The 21,303-nt window shown below is 40.7% G+C and overlaps 1 protein-coding gene across 1 annotated transcript in view; it reads right to left on the bottom strand.

Moving 5' to 3' along the window:
- The window catches only part of DNAH9 (dynein axonemal heavy chain 9), a 1,128,006-nt gene that overhangs the window by 840,236 nt on the left and 266,467 nt on the right, over nucleotides 1-21,303 (bottom strand). Inside the window, exons 24-25 of the mRNA XM_029600235.1 lie at nucleotides 9,610-9,735; nucleotides 4,614-4,853 (exon numbers count right to left, since the gene is read on the bottom strand). Of these exons, the coding sequence (XP_029456095.1) occupies nucleotides 4,614-4,853; nucleotides 9,610-9,735 (366 nt within the window). The remainder of the gene's footprint in view (nucleotides 1-4,613; nucleotides 4,854-9,609; nucleotides 9,736-21,303) is intronic.

The following is a 21,303-nucleotide window of genomic DNA, read 5'->3' as shown; positions in this document are numbered from 1 at the left end:
TCTTCAAGTAAAATGGATGACTTTAATAATAGGTTACAAATTTTAACTAACAAATCTGAAATTTTATTTTTTAGTTCCTTCATAACCCTAGGATGCATACCATCCGGTCCAGGTGATTTACTATTTAGTTTGTCAATCTGGCCTACTATATCTTCCAGGTTCACAGTGTTTTGGTTCAGTTCATCTGATTCATCACCCTTGAAAACAATCTCTGGAACTGGTATCTCCCCAATATCCTAATTATTAAACACAGAAGCAAAGAATTCTGCAATGGCCTTATCTTCCCTAAGAGCCCCTTTAACCCCTCGGTCATCTAATGATCCAATCGACTCCCTCAAATGTTTCTTGCTTCGGATATATTTTTTAAAGTTTTTATGAGTTTTTGCCTCTATGGCCAACTTCATTTCAAATTCTCTCTTCACCTGTCCTATCAAATGTTTTACACTTAGCTTGACAATGCTTATGCTTTTTCCTATTTTCTTCAGATGGACCCTTCCTATTTTTGAAGGAAGGTTTTTTTTGGCTAAAATAGCCTCTTTTACTTCATCTGTTAACCATGCCGGTAATCATTTTGCCTTTCTTCCACCTTTCTTAATGCGTGAATTCATCTGGACTGCACATCTAGGATTGTATTTTTAAACTATGTCCATGCCTGTTGAACACTTAATCTTTGCAGCTGCAAATGGAGGCAGTGTATCTCATGCATATTCATTGTAGATAACCTGGCAAGGTATGCCCAAGGAACTGGATTGCGTACTACTGCTCAAGTTTACCATGCAGAGCCAATATTTTGGCTATCAGAAGAGACGGAGGCAACAGGCCTCCGATTTTCTTTCAATAAGACTACAGCAACATCAAATTTTTCAAATTTTGCACAGGCACCATCAAAGCTTAAAGATCATATGAAACTTGTCACATCAGTAGACAGGAATGGTAAGTTTCAAACCGGTACGTGGGCACACATTGGCACATGTGCATCGGCGTGCACCTAGGGACATGGCCATTGTATAACTTGCACACATTATAAAATACCCTGGCCACACACACGTGCCTAATTTTACGTGGGCGTGAACATGGCCACACATCCTGCTTCTATTGCATGTGTTGAGGGATTTTAAAAAGGGCGCGCCACCCTCACCATTGCAGGTTTCACCAGTTCTGCCATCAGTTCATCCAGGTAAGATCTAGCTCCTCCAAACCCCCCTTAGTTCAATAACCTTCACTCCCCCCAGTTAGCTCAAACTCTTAAAAACCTCTCAGATATAGATTTTTATTTTTAAACTTACACCTCCTCCACAGCAGAAGTAAGCTTACATGGCACTAGACCTGGATGCACCCCCAGGTGTGTAAGTATTTGTGCATATATCTCTCGGCCTCGCCACGGAATGCCCATGTCCTGCCCAGATCACGCCCCTGGTTAAATTGGCGCAAGATGTGCATGCTGCAGGAGATAAGCGCGTATCTCGGTGGCTTTTAAAATACAGTATGTGCGCGTAAGCCCGACTTGTTCACACATCTAATTGATGCTCATGCCAGACTTTTTAAATTCACTTTAAAATACCCAGAGCTGACACAATCAATAACTTCTGTTTTGGTTAATTTAGGGATGGATTCAAACCTTGCTGATCTGCATGCACTGTGGCAATGAAACCCTGTTCAAAATAAAGGCTCTCTAATATGGGATATACTACTACTAAATATTTCTATAACTCTACTCAATGTATGCAGTGCTGTAGCTCAATAGAGCTTACAATCTAATAAAGATACACATACAGGTCAAGAGACTTGAGGAGTTTCATATTGTAAGAAAATAGTTAAAATTAGTTAATGAGGCTGAAGGTGGACAATCAGGCTTAAGATTGAAAAGCAGCCTCAAAAAAGTGAGTTTTTAGATGGGATTTAAAGAAGGCAAGAGAGATAGCATGATGCTGAGGAAATCTATGCCACGTGCATGCTGAAGCCAGGTGGAAAGCACAGAGTCGGGAATTGGTGGGCGACTTGTCTGATTAGCAGAGTGCACGAGGAGGGGGCGTAAGAGATAAAAGAGAGGTAGTGAGGAACTGCTGAGTGAAGGCACTTGTAGGTGCCAGGAATGCTCGATTCAGCTCCTCGGTAATTATTAGCTATAAAATAAAACAAAGTTATCACTCCACAGGACACAGAATGTTGCAAGATATATTTTCTCGATGATATGTTTGGGATTAACCTAGGAAATAATCCACAATAGCAAAGAAAAGTAATTCTGCACATAATATGAAAACCAAGGGAAATGTGCAGAGTTGTTCAGAGTCCACACATTTGTTTGAATAAAGCAATTAATTATTTATTGTGGCAACTCCACAGTTTTCAAAGCAACATAATTTTTCAATAAATCCCCTGACACGGTATCAGTGTTTCGCCTTTCGGCTGCATCTGGAGGGACAGCAACAAATCTTAATAAATCTGAGATGTTACAGCATGGCTGGGATTAACCTAGCACATTACATATAGACTGTATGCCAAAACACAAATAGGTGGGGAACCTATGAATAAGGGTAAGAAGTTAGTCCTTGTTCCTTATGAGTCAGCAATTACCATCGCAGATCTCCCAAAATGCACCTATAATAATCATCCCAAAGTAGCAAGAAGTCAAGGCTTACTGCTCTTCATAAAAAAAAAAAAAAAGATGCATCTGGAATTTCAGTAACATTTAAGCCATGTATCTCATACTTCTGCTACTTTTTAGCCCACCTGCCTTTTCCCCCCTAAGATACAGATTTTATCTTCTTAATTCCTGAACATTTTTAGTGAAGACCCAACTCCCATCACTGGATGTGAATTTTATATTTGATTACTCTCTATTCCAAACCCAAGCTCAAAGTGAGTTATAGTCAGATTTGAAGCAACAGTGGTTGACTATCAAGTCATGCATTCACTTTAAAATATATTTGGTATACAGGGTATTAAATGGGATAGGTCCCAAGTATCTTAGCAAAGTGATCCCACATTATGTACCACACAGACCTCAAAGATCTGCTAGCTATTGGCAATGAACAAAGATTGGTGTGAAAACCAGATTCTTTGATTTTCAGGAGTGGGGAAAAAAAATGTGGAATTTGACTGCGAAAAATATATCTGATTATCTTTTGTATCATTGGAGTATAAAGACTTTAGCAGATGTTTTGGGAGCTGGTATGGTATGGTAAGCCTTATGAGAGGAGTCTAGCTTAGCTAGAGAGTTCAGGGTAAGAAATGTTATGGCCAAACTGGTATCGAGAGAAGAGAGGATTGATCCTCCTGCTGCAGTTGCTCAGGGCCCTACCCCCAGCAACATTTGGCTGGGTAAACTCATTACCTGCATAAAATTTACAGCGATAAAGAGAGGCAGTGATGGAAGCATTCCGGGGTTGTGCTTAAATTTTAGCTGATAAGCACGGATATTCAACACCACCCAGCTAAAATTAGCTGGGCAACTCTGGTCAGAAAAATAGCTGCCCTCAAGTTACCTGGCTAACTTTAGCTGCAAATATTCAGTGAAACACTTACCCGAGTATATTCCACTGAATATCCAGATAAAATTACCTGTGTAACTTTCAAAATTACCAGCCCACTGAATATGGACTTTATTGATTTTTAAGAGTTGATTTTCTATGACTGGAAAAAAAATTGATTGCCTGGGTAAAGTAGGGGGGAATTTATTCACTTAAAATATTTATATTCCCCACAATCCTGCATGCTCAGTGGATAACAATAAAACATATATAATATAAAATATAAAATATACATAGGTAATATAAGAGACAATGGATCAAATATAAATTATGGGTGGGCAGTTTAGAGGCCTGCTATTTTTACATATTATGTTTAGTGAGATAATATAATCCTTGGGAAAGTTTAATGAATGGGGAGGTAAGGGGAAATTACTGAGTATTATTGGGCTTTATTTATTGATGCGTTTAGTTGTTTTTGATTCATGTACTATATATATTGCACATGTACAGTAAAATCATTGAATAACCAGAAAACTCAGCTATCCAGCATCTAGCAGGCATTTTTTTTTTTTTTTACTGCATGACCTGCAGCACAGGGAGCATGCGCACGTGCACACACACACACACACACACCCACACATACTCCTTTTTACAGCCCCACACTGAGTGTTAGGTGAAGGAAGATCATCAGACAAGCTGCCAAGAAGGTTTAAAAAGAAGACAGAGAGCTTGGGAGAGTGGGACAAAGGGCACTCAGAAAACCGGTATATTTGATTAATCAGCATATTCGATTAACTAGCATGGACTATGCCACCATGGACAGTCATGCTTCAAATGGTGATAGAAAAGCTTGGAATTAAATTACAATAAATTTGTACCTGAGGGAATGAAGAATGAAGTGACTTGCCTAACATCACAAGGAACATCAGTAAGAGAGGCAGGATTTGAGTCCTGGCTTCTCTGGTTCTCAGCCCACTGCTCTAACCACTAGGCTACTCCTCTGTTCCAATTGCCGTTGATGCTTTTCCTCTTCAGTTTAGGATTTGCATAATGTAATGGCCAGTTACCAGATGACTACAGTTGCTACAACTTTCCAAGCATATTACCCCAGCCTTTGAGTTTTGCTCTATAATACGCACCCACCTTCTGAGCAATCATCTTGGCGACAACATCCCTGGCGTGCACATCAATGGTGCAGATGGTCATAATCTTCTGCCGGTCGCCCTTGGAGAGTTGCCCAATTAGCATGGTGATAAGCGTGTTCAGCTGGCTCACTTGCTTCTTATAATATTCCTTCATGGCATTCTCATAGCCTTCCTCCAGCCGGGAAAAGGAAATTCCAACCTCTGTGGTCCACCAGATCTGGGTACATGTTAGTGCCACCTGCAAAGAAACAGAATATAAGAAACAGGATTTCAGTACAGACTAACACAAAATGTCATAGTACTTTTGTATCATTCAGCAGTAAGTTCCATGGCAGTGGTCTCTACTATATCCAAGAGAAATACTAATAACGAATCACCCAGTAGTGACACATACCTATCTTTGATTAGACATTTACCTGCTGCTTGTGAAAAGTAGGGAACTAATCCATGAGAATGAGTTAAAGGGATAGTAAAGCATTAAAGGCATTATTGTTTAAGTTTGTACATTTAATTCTTAGTTGCAATAAACTAATAGATGATTTTGGCTGCTTTCTTGTCAATGGTAACATGCAGTTTAAAGCTGCAACTTCCTGGGTACATTGTTTTTTCTAAACTATGGGGTGCTGGACGTGGTGCGGCCTTTTAATAGAAACCAAGGCCTCTCTTGGTCTGACAGTTATAGCAACAGAAACCTCAACCCCTCTTGAGATGCTTTTTCTGATCTCATCACAAAACTGGAATTATGTCTGATCTACAGCTCTCCCGGTTTTTCTGATAATTGTTTTTCCTTGTTTATTTGCTTGCAGCTAAAATTGACATGTAAAATAGTATAGCTCTAGGGGATTTTAACTTAAACATCAATTTTTCCCCATTATCCTCCAGCTGTGATTTTTTTCTATGTTCTCTCTAGGGTGCAAACAGATTGTACATTCACAAACACATTGACTAGGTCATACATTAGATCTGATTTTCATGTGTTGAGAGGAGATTTCTCATCAATCGTTGCTAATTTCTTGTGCTCCAGTCCCTTGGTCTGATCATTACTTGATTCATTGTATAATTAGTATTCCAGTTTTTAAAACTATAGCTCATTCTGAGAGTCATGGTGTTATGCGCCGCACCCTTATTGACCCGCAACATTTGCTTGCGCGTTGGTTTCCATCATTGCATACCCCTTCAGATTCCAAAGTAGAATACCTAGTAAATAGATGGAAGTCTTTGCTTCATTCGGTTTTGGTGAAATAGCACCTATGAAATTATTTTGCTCTTCTTGTAGGCACTTTGCCCCATGGTAGTCAATGGAATTAAAAATTCATAAAACAGAGGTTCGTAGAGCCGAAAGAAGATGGCAACAAAACAAATCTATAATAAATAAGGAAGTTTAGCAGCTTACAGAGCTGCTACAGATTCTTCCAAACGAGAATTTTATTCTAAAAGAATTACTGCTGCCATTTCTCACCCACAAAAATTATCTCGGATTGTCTGTTCTTTGCTAAAAACACCGCCCCATGCAGCTACCATTCCAGTTTCCCTGTCTAGCGATGACTTTGCAGGATTTTTTATTAGTAAGATCTTGGAACTTGTGAAAGGTCTGCCTGTGGATGCTAGTATCCCCACCAATATTTCATCATTGTTTTCTCTTTGGTTGGAATCCGATCTCCCTTCCACTAATGGAAATCAATTCAATAGTGGGTTCACTGAAGCACAGTTTTTTGCCCAGTTAATCCATGCTCCACAGCTGAGATTAAGATGATAAAGAGCGAGGTGCATGACTCGGTTAAGGCTATTGTTCAGGCCGCCCTCATTCAGGGAAAAGTACCATCTAATTTAAAGGAGGCAACCATTCATCCTATTCCTAAAAAATCTAATGCTAATCCTTCTGATTTAGCAAATTGCAGCCCAATCTCCACTTTTCCTATATTAGCTAAAGTCATCGAAAGAGTGGTCTTTAACCAGCTCTATGCTGATAATCTGCAATTTTTCTTTCCTCTAAAGTCTACCAAGTCTGCGGCATTCAGTAAACTGGAATATTGTTTCTCAAAAATCAATAAATGGCTGTCTTGCAACAGCATTGTGTTGAACTTTAAAAAAAACAAACAAAAAAAACAGATTATGTTTCTCTTGCGCTCTGAAATCCAGGGTGTCCCTTTCTAGTTGGAACTTTAAAGATGTTAATATCCCAATTAAACTTGAAGCCCAGGACTTAGGAATTCAGTTAGATTCAGCTCTTTCTCTAAGTTCATATACTCAGCAGAATCTTTGTAACTGGGTTTTTTTTTTTCAAACTTCCTGTTACATACTATCAATCCTATGTTATCTCCATCTGACTTCCATCTTGTTACACAGTCAATCTTTACTTCATTAGATTACTGTAATTCTCTATAATTGGGTCTCCCTCAGTCCACTCTAACAGCTTTACAAGCCATTGAAAATTCAGCTGCTCGTCTGGTTTTGGGAATACCTATTCATTCCTTTATCTCTCCAATTTTAGCTCATCTTCACTGGCTCTCCATACAGTAGCGTATGTGTTTGAAAGTTCTCGCACTAGTTTTCAAAGCAGTGAATGATCTTACTCCCAACAGTTTACTCAGGCCTATCAGTTAACTGCCTACACGTCCTTTACACTCTGCATCAAAAGGTTGGGACTTTTTCTTCTCAGCAGATGGTGAAAGGACACCTCTGGATGAGGAGAATCTTTAAGTTATTCATCTGTTCACATTTATATTTCCTTTCCACTGAATCCCTTCCGCTACACAATACCAATACAGGCAGTTACAATCCTCACTATAAGAGGCCGGATGTGTGCGTCAGTCACTGCATGCACCCCGTGGCAGGTAGGGCAGAAATTGAGCCATGCAGCAGGATTAATGAAGACTGTAGGAGCAGCAAATTCACAATTGGAAGGGAATAGGACTAGGGCTAGAGGGGAGTGCCCTGGAATTTGGGAGGGGGAAGGGGAGAAGAAGGATGAAGGGCAGGGAATGGAGGGGCAGTGACAGTGATGGGGGAAATGGCAGATGAGAGGAGCACTGAAGACTGTAGGTGCAGCAGCTTCACCACTGGGATGGAGAAGGGGAGAGGGCTAGGTGATACAGAGGAGGAGAGGGAGAATGATTTGATTTGGAAGACAGGTGAGGGGCAGGGAATGGAGGGGTGGTGACAGTGATAGAGGAAATGCCAGGGAGCACTGATGGCTGTAGAAGCAACAACTTCACAGCAGAGAAGGAGAAGGGGAGAGGGCTGGGGGATGCAGACATTGTGCCTGCAGCTGTGGAGGGGAGGAGAGGGATGATAGTTTCAGACAGAAGAGGAGTGAGGGACAGGGAATGGACAGGTGTGACAGTGATGGAGGAAGTGCCAGTGGAGCACTTACAGCTGTAGGGGCAGCAGCTTCACAGCTAAGTAGGGGGAAGGGGAGAGGACTGGTCTATCAGGGCTTCTGTCTGAATTTTCAAGAAAGCTCATCACCCAGTAAAAAAATGTTCCTAGCTAAACTTTTTATGGGTTATCATAAAGCTTGGAATAACTGCATGGTGTGGGCGTGGCAGTTAATGCTCTTAAGAGAAACACAGAGATAGCCTGCATGGGAGGCAGTTGCCAAGTAGAGAAGCTTGCTGTGCAGACTGGATGGACCATTTGGTATTTCTCTGCCGTCATTACTGTGTTGTCATCCCTACTGTCAAATTTATTCACTTGGCTCAGTGCCATGAGTGAATGCTCTCTATTGCTGGATTTCAGTTGTGGAATGAGCTCCCCTAACTTTCTTAAGGTTGAGAAGGATCTATTGCATTTCAGGAAACTTTTGAAAACCCATCTGTTTCTACTAGCGTTTCCTCTTTAGCTCCTGCAATAAGAAGGGATGTGACATTTCAGGTTAAATGAAAAGGCTTTTATGTTTTGGGGTTTTTTTGCTTGTTTTATGTTTTTATTTTTATTTTTGTTTTAACTGTAATTGCTGTATCATATATGTCTATAATGTATGTTTATTGTATCTCACTGAGGTCTGTGGATCAGTGGGCTATACATTTTATAAATAAAAAAAATATGCAGCATTGAAAATTTCTATACAGAAAATAGGTACCACTCTTTGAGATGCCAATTTAAAGGTCTGGCATCTTTATCTTCTCATTTATGAATTTGAGAATCATTTATATAGTTTAAAATTGCAGTAATAATTTCCTTTTTCAAATTTTATAGTTATGTTTTGTTGATTTAAACCATCTGGCGATCAATATTAAAACAAACCTATGAGGAAATTTATGTGCAAAGCTTTTGTTCAGTATTTTTACATTGCTTAAGTTTTCACTAAGAAAATTACATTCCCCTGATGAAACCTGATAACAGGTGAAACAAAAGCCTTTGTTAGGACTTGATTCAACATGAGTGATGGCTCAGTTGCAATATAAGTCAATGAAAGAACTGTATATTGTATAGATCAAGCCAGCAGTGCATTGATTCTAACATTTGAATTTTATGCATAAGATTTGTTATTTAAATTTTATCCATTTTGTGAGCAACTTATAGATTGACTTTTTGCATTGTGCATGATTGAGTTGAATGAATGTGCCTGACTATAGATATGGGTCAGTATATATAGTGTGGTTTCAGTAATCTTTAGATGAGTGGTATTTACTGTAATAATGTTTCTTATGCTTTTGTAAGTAGTAATAAAGATGTGTGACATATCTGAAATATATTTGAAGACACAAGGGAATTCTATTTTTCTGATTTTTATTATACAGTGCAGGATTTTATATGCAGGATATACCCACGCTTGCCCAGACCTTTTCAAAATAAGATCCTGAAAACTAGATTCAACTAAATTATTTTTAGCCCCAAGAGATATTTTAGTTCTTCTGAAAATTGGTCATAATATTTGTTATTAGACTTAAAAAGATATTTGCCCAGCACCTTTTAAAAATTACGGGACCACAAGGGAGTCAAAATCTCCATAGATATTCCAGTAATGGCCTCCACCCCATCTAGTAAAATACCTGTGCAGGATAGTCAAACAACCACTGTTCCCTAGGTTTCTCTTCATAGGCAGTAACTGCTTCCGTCATCTCATGTCTAACTGTTGCCCTCATTGTATCCAAAACACGATTCAGCCAAGTCTCAACCTGAAATGGATTCAAAAGTATTAAAAGGACAAATAACCAAATAAGACAGTTTTGTTTTAACACCCCACCTCCCACCTCATATCAACCTTGGTTATAACAAGTTTTTGCCTAAGCAATGAGGTCGAGTTGCAGGGCATTAAACAACTCCCCCCATCCCTTTCCCACCCCAACCCCATTTCATAGATTGTCAATTTCATTCAATGGGCATTAAAAGAGCCATTTTTTGTTTATAGCGCAGACCTTACTGGTGTATGTTAGCCAAATGGCCCAAGAAGAAAAGTAGCCACTGGGGGAGACCTCATTTAAAATTTCTTTATTTCACAGATTTATAGTCTGCAAGTCTCAATGCACCAAGGTGGATTACAACCAAGATATACAATAAAAATGCATAAAATTCAAAAGAACATAACAGTACTTAGCTGGTATTCACACAGAATTCTGAAACCTAAACTGTTTACGAGACTTCTGTTTATCAAATTTACCACTTATAAAATACAAATTGAAAACAATTAAAGTGCTCAGTCTTTACATTGCATGTGGTTATCATAGCTAAACAAGGTGGATGAAAATCTATGAATTAAATTTAAAAAAACATTTAATTCAATTTCTTTTTAGTTTTTAAGTCAATAAAATACTATATTTGTCTTCTGTTTAAAAAATAACAGTTACAATTAAATCTCATTACAAACATACTAAACATACACAAGCTGGGGTGGCCAACCTTTCACACGTCAAAAGCCACAAAACCTGAATTCAGAGACAGAACTGTCATGGCTTTCATGGATGGGAAAGAGATGCCTCTCTACCCCCCCTACCCAAAAGAAAAGGCCAATTCCAATAGAGAGACATGCAGACACATACACACTCTCTTGCAAACACAAAGATACACACACACACCATTTAGACAAAGATACACACACACACAGACTCACACACACACACACACACACTCTCTTCTCTTGGTTGCAGACACAAACATATTCACTAACGAGCGGATTTTAAAAGCCCTGCTCGCGTAAATCCGCCCGGATTTACGCGAGCAGGGCCTTGCGCGCCGGCGCGCCTATTTTCCATAGGCTGCCGGCGCGCGCAGAGCCCCGGGACACGCGTAGATCCCGGGGTTTTTGGAAGGGGGCGGGACCCGATGACGCAGCGTTTCGGGGGCGTGGCGCCAGCCCGGGGACGTGGTCCAGGCCTTCGGACCGGCCCCCGGGTTGGAGCACGGCGCGCCAGCAGTCCGCTGGCGCGCGTAGATTTACGGCTGCTTCTCGCAGGCATAAATCTACGGACAAAGGTAAGGGGGGGTTTAGATAGGGCCGGGGGGGGTGGGTTAGGTAGAGGAAGGGAGGGGAAGGTGAGGGGAGGGTGAAAGAGAGTTCCCTCCGAGGCCGCTCCGATTTCGGAGCGGCCTCGGAGGGAACGGAGACAGGCTGCGCGGCTCGGCGGGCGCCGGCTGCCCAAAATCGGCAGCCTTGCGCACGCCGATCCAGGATTTTAGAAGATACGCGCGGCTACGCGCGTATCTTATAAAATCCAGCGTACTTTTGTTTGCGCCTGGTGCGCAAACAAAAGTACGCGAACGCGCTTTTTTTAAAAATCTACCCCTAACTCTTTCTTTAAGTCACAAAGACTCACACATTCTGTTTTGTGCTGCTGCTCATGGGCTCACTCAGTGAGTGCACCCTGCCCCAGTACTGTTGTAATATGTAAATCTCTTGCTTGCTGCCAGCCCTTTCACAGTCTGCAGTAGACCCTCCCTTTCCCATTCACACGCCTTCTTGGCACCTCCTCTCCAGGGCATGTAGCTCACTAGATACTGGTTGGTCAACCCTGTGCTAGCAGAACATGGACCCTCATCAAACTGAACCAAAAAAACAAAAAAAAACCAAATTAGAAATAGAAACATGTAGACAAAAACTAAATTGGAAACCACAAGAAGCACAACTATTATGTAGTACAACAATTGAAAAAAAGAATTACCACTATTCCTCATAGAATATCAAAATCAAGAAACATTCATAATAGTAAAACCACACTAATATAAAGAATAAATATTTCAAAACAGCCAAAAAGAACATCCAAAATTGCATATAAATTTATTTTCTCCAACAATATTTCAAAACAGCAGACATCAAAACACATTCCAAAACTAACTACTAAGGATTAAAAAAAAATCTCATACTCTTCATACTGGCCATTTTTTTTTTTTTTTTATTATTTCCAGTCCCCTGAGATTGTTGTGGATTGGAGGAAAAGGGGGTCTGCACAAACCTTATCCTCTCCCTCACACACACACACTTACACATATTCATTCTCTCAAAAATTACCTCACATAAATTTGCACACACACAACACAGGCTCACTCATATACACATACACACAGATACTTACATATACACAGAGGCACACAAATACTCTCTCAGGGCCGCCTCCTCTCTTCTGGGTCTCGTCTTCAGCTGTCATGGGATGGAGTCTGCAGCAGCCTATCTTTCCTCTTCTACAGTGGCCTGTCTGGCTTCTTCTTTGGCTACTGTAGAATGGGCTTCATAGCAGCCCCACCAGACGCGCTCTGTGGCAGCTTCCAAACCTCATCTTTGGCCATTACAGGATAGGCTCTGTAGTGGCCTACTGGGCTTCTTCTTGTTCAGCCACTGTAGGATAGGTTCTCCATGGTGGTCCCACTTGAACTCATTTTCAGGCATCGCAGAATGGAGCCTACAGCAGCCTAGTGATTCTCATCTGTGGCACCCTATCGGGCCTTTTCTTCAGCCACTGCAGAATGGGGTCAGCTGGCAACTGTTGCTTGGGGGGAGGGCAGCTCCTGCACGCTATGACCCTCCTGCTTCTAAGTAGCCAATTCATGGCCAGAAGTTGTAAACTTATAACTTCTCCCATGAGCTGGTTGCTGAGAAGCAGGAGGATTGCAGCATGCAGATGAGATGATTGGCAATAGAAGGTGGACTTCACTCACAGCTGCAGTTTGTGCTCCACAGAACCACATGTGACTCATGAGATGCTAGTTGGCCACCCCTGACTTATATCCTCATAAAAATGAGCTAGTGACTGTCACACTCACTGAGTTATCTACCAATCAAACATAGGTATTCATTCACTACTGCTTGTCCAGCATTGCCCAGTAACTACCAGCTCTTGATTCTAGAAAATTCTGTGCTTTCAATTCCTTAGGAGATGAAAGTCACATGGGCAAAGACATTTTTTCCATTCTGTCTGTTGTTCTTGTGCTTATGTTGTGGATTTGGGCCAACCAAGGCAGAGGAATTAGGTAAGACAAACCAACAAAATAAGAAAACTACAAGGCAGACTGTAGATTTAATATAAAACCAATTTCCTTCAAACACAAAAAAGGTGCTTCAAACAAAAAAACCAAAACAAAACAATAAAAAAGGTCCCTCAAAGTTTATTCCAATAAGAATAACCAGTTTCAACTCTAGAGCTAAACAGGATTCTCCATAAACAGCAGAATTAATTAGTCATTACACGTAGATGTTATCAGATAGCGCTGATATACACTCAGCTTTCTAAGCTCAATAAAACTTTTACTGAGCATACGCAAGAGTGCACTCTCATAAAGCCCTCAGTTTTTCTGACTCTTCAGGGAGGGAGGCAGGCAGATAGGACCAAGCCTGAAACACTCCATTTTTTTCTCCTCAGAGTGAATTCCATAATAGAAGATAATAGTACATGGAATTCACTCTGAGGAGAGAAAGATAAGTGCCTCAGGGATCACTTCTAAGGCCAGTTCAGTCCAATATTTTTGTTAGCAATATAGTGGAGAAGTTATAGAAAATAGTTTGCCTTTTTGCAGATAACACTAAATTCTGCAATACAGCGGATACCCTTAAAGGAGTAGATAAAATGAAAAGAGATCAAAGAAAGCTTAAGCAGTGGTCTAATGCTCGGCAGTTAAGATTCAATGCACAAAAAGTAGTTCGGGACATTCTAATTTTTTAGTTTCTCTGACAATATCACCAGGACATTAAGTCAGAGGAAGTACAGAAAAGCAGTATTTTTTTTTTACTTTCCTGTACACTTTTTGGACTCCTCCAAAATTAATGCCTGCTCAGGGTAGGCGTTAATTTTGGTGAGTAAAAATGTGTGCATCGGGCGCACATCTTTTTTTTTTTTTTTTTTGCATCAGGGAATAGATAATAGCCTCAACATGCATTTCCATGTGATGAACGCTATTACTTATGCTTGTGATTGGACACACATTTTGGATGCGCTAGCGCTTGTTTTGCATTCGGGGTTATGGACGCATGTATGTATACCCTAGAGAGGGGCAAGAGAGCAGCAAGAAAGGGTATATGATGGACATTTAAATACCTCAAAGTTATTAATCCACAGGAAGCCAAGAATCCTGTAGAACGAGAATCTGTAGAACGAGAGGCCAAGAAGCCAAGAATCTGTAGAACGAGAGGCATAATATGAAACCAGTGGGGGTAGATTTAGGAACAATGTCAGAAGGTTGTCTCCCCCCCACCCCACAGAAATGGTGGTAGATGCCTGGAATGCCCTCCTAGAGGAGGTGACAAGGATAGTGACAGACTTCAAAAAAGCATGGGATAGACAGATTCCCTAGTGGTAAGAGAATGGTAATGAAGCACTGGGTATTGGGTAACCTTTACTGAGCAACAGTTCAGCCTAGGGCAGTAGTGAAATGGCTGCATTGTGCCTCCTGGAAGGTATGAAGTAACCTGCATGGAGCAGCACTTGAACCCTAAATGAAAAATAATGAAATTAAGGGTTAGGTTCCTTGTAGGAATTTGATCTATTATGCATAGATGTGCATAAAATAACTGCTCGACAAACTAGATGGGCTTTTTTGGTTTTTATCTGCCATCACTTACAATGTTTAATATGTTTAAGTATGGCTAATTCATCCTGTTTAGTGAGAACCCCATTTACAGGTAAGCAATTTTGATTTCTGTCAACAAGCAAGCATAAATTACCCATTATGCATTTCAAGTCAAAAGCAGAGGGGGCCTGGAGATTTATTGACTGGAAGCTTGAAAATGCTAATCTTTTAGTGAATCTGAATTCCAAGGGGTAGAGAGATTGGAGCCCCTTCCACTTACTGATGATATACCGCAATAGCACAGAGATGAACTTTGTCTGAAAAGATGCTAAGGACAAGAGGAGGAATAGATACTGAAGCAAATCCCTCAGACTACATCTGAAGGGATCCAGCTGGCTGGCCTTTCACCCTCTTCCACTGGAAGCAGTAGGACCTTCTGGCTGAAGGTTTCTTGGCAGAATTTAGAAAATTCTTTGGGAAGGAACAAGTAGGAGAATACTGCAGGTTCAACATCTATTCTGAGAGCATGAGCTCTGGTAAGATTAGACTGAAAAGCCTGCCTTCCACCTGTATAAAAGAGTCAGGTACATACCTAATGGAACCAGAGACTTAATTGACAGGTGAAAGATATGGGTACCACATTTGCCATGGCCAGGCTGATGCTACAAGGATTATGTTTGCCTTGACTCAAAGGTTTATTTGTCGATATCTCTCCACTGTGGACTGTGATCCTTGGGTTCATGCCTCTCCAGTATGCACCTCGCCCATTGATGGAGGCATCGGTAGACAGAGTCACTTGATGGCCTGAAATGCACGACAGGCCAGCCTTCAGAACCTCCAGATTCATCAACCACTGAAGGGATGCTATCCCATCAAATCTCAGTAATGAGGTTCACCAAGATTTGGTGGGATAAAGACTGATAGAATTGAACCCATTAATGTCAAAGGTCCCACTGAAGGACCTGCAAGTACAGATTATCAAAGGAACCAAAATACAGCAGCCATGAGTACTAGGAGGACCAGAACAGACCTTGCTGCTGCTCTGTTCTAATGAAGGAGAGTACTTAACTGGCCTCTCAACAATGCTGCTTTTTTGATGGGAAGAAACACTTTCTGCTGAAGCAAGTCTATCCATACTCCTAGGAACTGAATTTTTCAGCCATAACTAGGTGTGACTTGGCAAAGATGACCAGCAATTCCAGGGACTGAAAGAATCATATTGTCTTAAGGTTCTTTAACTCTTGATGGGATGGGCCTATTTCTTAGTATTCAGACAGGTTAGTCCACACCAGTGGATTATACACCTCTACCAGCAGCTGGAGATGGAGCAAAGCTGACATCATGGTGTGTGTATATATATATATATATATATATATATATATATATATATATATATATACCCTTGCACTGACATTTTTTTTATTATTATTTATTTATTTTTATTTAACAATTTTTTCTGTAGTGGTGTATGGACCTAACCTTCACATCGGTTTACAATCTTAAAAACATAAAAACAATTTCATACATTAAACAGACTTTCTTGCAACAAGATAGCAAATCTACCAGATGCGACACATCAATCATAATTTTCATTTGCTTCTTAAACACACAAAAATAAATCCTGGCCAGTAAAAAAATTGACTACTGAGAGAATTGAGGCTGTTTTGAAAGTACAGGTCCCTGGGACATTGAAAAAAAGTTACGAGCATTCCTTGGCATGGTATCACTAGTTGGGATTGGTCTTAGCAGTCAAGGCTCTGGCTATTACACAACATCCAAAGGTTTGGTCATTATACCTGTACACCTAAAGCACCCCAGGCCCTTTCTTGCAAATCCAAATTGATTTTATCAATTTAACTTTATGTCAAAATTACAAGTACGTACTAACAATGATTTGCTGTTTCTCTGGGTGGGAGGAGGCTTTCCCAGTAGTGAAGGCAGATATCTCTGTAGCTAAGATTCTGCTGAGAGAATTTATTCCAAGATATGGAATTCCAGAATCAATTGATAGTGATCAAGGGACACACTTTGTGAACAACATAGTAGGCGTTAGGCATTTCTCTCAGGTTCCACACCCCTTACAGACCCCAAGCCTCTGCCCTTATAGAGAACTTCAACACCAGGTTAAAAATTAAAGCTGGGTATTATTCTACACCACAACTTGTGATAATGCCTCCTAGAGGCATAACAATACAGACAAAAAAGTAGCTTCATTACCACTATTTGCTGAATTAAGGCATATCAGAATGTTTAGTTTCAATGGAACTATAATTTCACTGTAACCATTACCTTAATTTTGTTGTATGCCAGACATTTTTTCCAGGTTGACTCTGCCATGTGAGATGTAACGCTTGAAGATGACATTTTTCCCAGTTTGATTTCTTTTCATTTTTAAACAGATCTATTTGAATTCTGACTTTTTTTTTAAATTTTGGATCAATCCAAACACTTTTTGATCTAATTATTTAGCTCAAATATGTGTTAATTGTTGCTTGTCTTTTGTGTTATTTGTGTGTCATGACACCTGAAGAATGCAATGAATGAATTTATGTGTCAGTTCAGTGAAATATATGTTTCTATGTAATGTCTGAACACTTAAGTTGTTTGTGGTTCTGACTATTGCATGTTACCTAATAATAAAGTGGGAATATAGTAATAGTATGTATGTAGGGATTACTAGATGCAGGGAGTTATGGGCATGATGGAATCTTCTCATGATTAATTTGAATTTGATTTGCTCTTATATTAGGTTTTGATCCATAACATACACATCTCACTTAATAATGAATTAAGAGGCTATGCTTTGATGTCAAAAAAATACACAATACTGGGAGAACTGTATATGCCATATGTTATTGATTTCAGAAATCATCCCATCCTTTGCCACAGAAGCCATATAACACCCTTCATTATATGAACTGAAATGTTCACACTTCTTTTGCCTGATTTTCTCTTTGTCTTGTTCTATGCCTTACCTAGATGCTGTTTTCCCTGGTTTTATAAGGCAATGTACTTTTGTTTGACATGTGTTAACTGATTGTCATAACAAAAATATTTTTATGATATACCTAGTCAATATCTAGATAGGTACCTATTTGCAGATGTCATTATTTAGATTTTCAAATTAATGATACAGTCTGAATTACTGCAGTTTTTATTAGTCCCTACATTTCAAGCGTTTTGTAGCATTTTCCAGTCCTACTGAGTCAGCTAAATGATTGCTTGATATGTTCTCCTCTATCTTTATCTATGGAAGCTGGTCTGATCACATTGTGGGTTCAAGAGGGATGTATAATTCTCTCCCCCTTATTTTTTTTTATTTTCCTGACTTCCTTCACTCTCCTGTGCAGGAACTCTTCCAGGTGGTTTGGTAGCCCTTCAAGGACATTATTTTGTATGTGGACACAAAGCATACCGAGCACTTTCCCACAGGATAGGCTGGCACTTGTTTCAGTGCAAGCGTTTTATCCTAAACACACATTTATCCGAATTTGTCTGTAATTCCAAATGTTTACTCTAATTATTCCCAATTGAAGAGAGAATTGCAACAGTCGCTAGATTTCCTTAATTCTAACAAAACCTCCCTACTTACTGAAGGCCAAACTGTAGGTTTAGTCATTACAGGTGTCATTCTATTAGTTACAGGGATTCCTTTTTCAATTTATGGTACAAAAATACAGCGCTTACAAGCCATTTTAGAAGTTATGGCTTATGAGTATGAGCATGCTTTTAACTAAACTATTAATGAATTATCACAGCTATATGTAGAACGGAATCATTATCTGTTATTATCCCAAGACGGAGTATGTGCTATTGTAAAAGGACAATGTTGCGTTTCCGTTGATGATAATTCTGAATTAGTGATTGATTCGGTCAAATGGGCCAAGGCAGCGGCGTCTATCCCCAAGTTTGACAACTGGTCTTCTTGGTGGGAACAACTGGTAAACTGGCTCACATCCCTATCGGAAATTGGCAGGGGTTTCTTGTGGTTTGCTCTGGTCCTTCTTATAGTTGTGATAGCAGTGTGTATGTGTTTGCCTACCTATTTATTGTTATGGGCCCAAACAATGACTCCTATCACCTTGAACACGATCAACATGCAAAGGTCAAGAATGACACAGAACCTCTATGCTTCCCTCGATACAGCAGCTTCCCTGGAAAGGGACCTCCTCAGGATGAGTCATGTTGACAATGACGGGTAAGATCAGAGTGCAACCTCTGACAAGCTAAGACAGTCGCATAGCCCTGATGGTGATGATTGTCCTAATGATCAAGAGGGAAATGAGGATTTAGGTTAATTAGTGCTTTAATAAAACTGCCCCATGTTGACTAGTAACTGGAATAAAAAGGCCTGAAGAGAAAAATATTCAGCCCAGACAGAACAACTGAGGCTGAGAACGGCATGAGAGTGCAGAGTGAATTCCTGATAAGAAAAGTGCCAAGAAAATTACAAGAAACAAAGGAAGCACTGAGTAAGCAGAATATGTGATGTCTGAGAGGCGCATGAAGAAAAATTACCCGCAAATGTAGGGGATGAGAGAGGGAGGGGGGGAAAGCATATGCGAGCCATGTTTAACAATGTATAAAAGACTAAGGCAAATTTAAAATGATGCGTAAACTGGCATTGCTCAGAAAAACAGTACATTCTGTAAGCTGGGCTCCATTTACTTCCTTAAGGAAACCCAATCTTGATTTCCTTATAGTTTCCGCTATCTTAACTTTATATGCATGCATGAAATAAACAATCCAGCCAGCTCTTATAAGATCTCTAAGCTACTTAACAAATGTTATGTTTTGAAACTGAAAGTCTGTTTCATCACTGGCTATCTCTGGGAAGGAAACCAGGCGGGGTAAGTTTCTAGGTTTTTAACATTTCCTGAAGGTCTCATCTATGTACCTCTCTGTCTGCCTCAGTTCCTCCAGGTCTGCTACTCTCACCTCCAGATATTGGACTCGTTCTCTGAGAAACAAGAGCTGTTTGCTTCGGATGCACACACATACTTTTTCACCAGCGAGTAAAAAATCATAATGTGACACTCTCTGCAAAAGAGTGGGAGGCCGCCCTCTTGCTGCTGGGTCTGCTGCCTTCATCTTAAATTTGTTCAGTTCTTGATTATTATTTTTTTTTTTTTTTAGTGTAAAAGTTTCACCTCCTATAAATTAAAGGTTGAGCTGGGGGGGGGGGGGGCAGGGGTTGGGAAATACAAACACAAATGTATGCTTTGTCTGTATATTGACTACCTATTTAATACAAAACACACAAACGTTTTGAGCGCTCTGTCCAGACTCTCTTGGGTGGGCGAGCCACTGGGCACACAATTGTCAGATGCTTTTGGGAGCATGCTGCTAGGGGCCATTTATCCATGGCGCCAGAAGAAAAAAGGCCTAAGCACCTTACCCTTTGTGCTGCTTGCCATATTCAGCCATCACAGCCTGGCGTCCCCCTCTAACTTGTATCAGCGGTGCTTGGATTTTCAGGGAGAGGTGTCTCAGACTGATTTTGCTGAGCCCGGCCCTGCCCGGCCCTTCCCAACATGATATGGGAATGGGACCAAAGGGGAAACTGCCAGAGGTTTCGCCTGGTTTTGGGGCTTCATTAACTGGTTCGTCAGCAAGGAAAGACAACTCAGGGGGCGCAGGACAGACACCCCCTGGTTTTGGTATGGATCCTTCTGCCTTTTCTTGAGTGGAATTTTTTCAAGGGCTGCAATCCTTTCTTCAGGTGCAGTCAGCATCCCCAGCCAAACCTAAAAGTTCAGGATCACAGGCTGTGGATCCCAACACACCTGGTGCCGTGGGTAAGTGTCTGAGTATGTCTAGAGCTGCTGCAGGTCACCCTCATAAGGTCCCAGATGGCATGGATGATGGAGAGCCTTACTTCTGGAGGATAAGGAAATTCCTCCAAGGTTGGAGCCATATAGAACAATGCTGCATTTCTTTCATAGATATGAGTTATCGGCTCTGATCTCCCAGACACTGAAGTTGCTGGGGGTGCCAAGTTCTGATTCCATGTCTGAGCCAAAGAAAAATACCATTTTCATTTCTTTATGTTAAACATCATTTTTCTTCCCCATTATGGATGCTATTCAAGAACTGATTGATCTTGAATGAGGCAGCTAATTTTCAAGGAGGACGAATCTTGGAAGCGCTGTATCCCCTGGATCCAATGGCGAAGGAGCAGTTGCGCTTCCCGAAAGTGGATGTGCTGGTGTATGCCACCACCAAGTGGATGACTCTCTCTGTAGAAGGGGGAGCAGCATTGAAGGATGCGCAGGAATGGAGAATTGAGGCTACCTTAAACAGGCCTTTGAGGCGATGGCAATGAATTTGCAGATAGCTTCTTGCTGCTCCCTGGTAGCTCACACTTGCCTGCTTCTCTCTCAGGAAGTCGATGAATCTGGTTTGAGTTCCAGGGCAGTGATGGAACCAGCAGTCACCTTTTTGGTGAATGTGGGCTGTGACCTGGTCCGCACTTCAGCCAGAGGGTTGGCTTCAATGATAATGGTCAAGAGTCAGCTATGGCTGAGGAGTTGTTCAGCCGATACAATTTCAAAGTCTAATCTTACGAAATTGCCCTTTAAAGGATCACTCATTAGGGAGTTGGGAGTGAGTTGAAAAAAATGGCCAATAAGTGCGATGAGTCCTGGATTCCTCTGTTACCAGAGGATAAAAAGCAGGCACCGCACTCAGTCAGCACAAGAGGTCATGCTAGGGGTTTCAAATGCTTTTTGCGGCTTCTCAGAGGGCTCAAC

This window comes from Rhinatrema bivittatum, chromosome 4 (genome assembly GCF_901001135.1).
Source record: "Rhinatrema bivittatum chromosome 4, aRhiBiv1.1, whole genome shotgun sequence".
Taxonomy (NCBI): Eukaryota; Metazoa; Chordata; class Amphibia; order Gymnophiona; family Rhinatrematidae; genus Rhinatrema; species Rhinatrema bivittatum.
The sequence above is the reverse complement of the archived record's forward strand: the minus strand, read 5'-3'. Positions and strand labels throughout refer to the sequence as shown.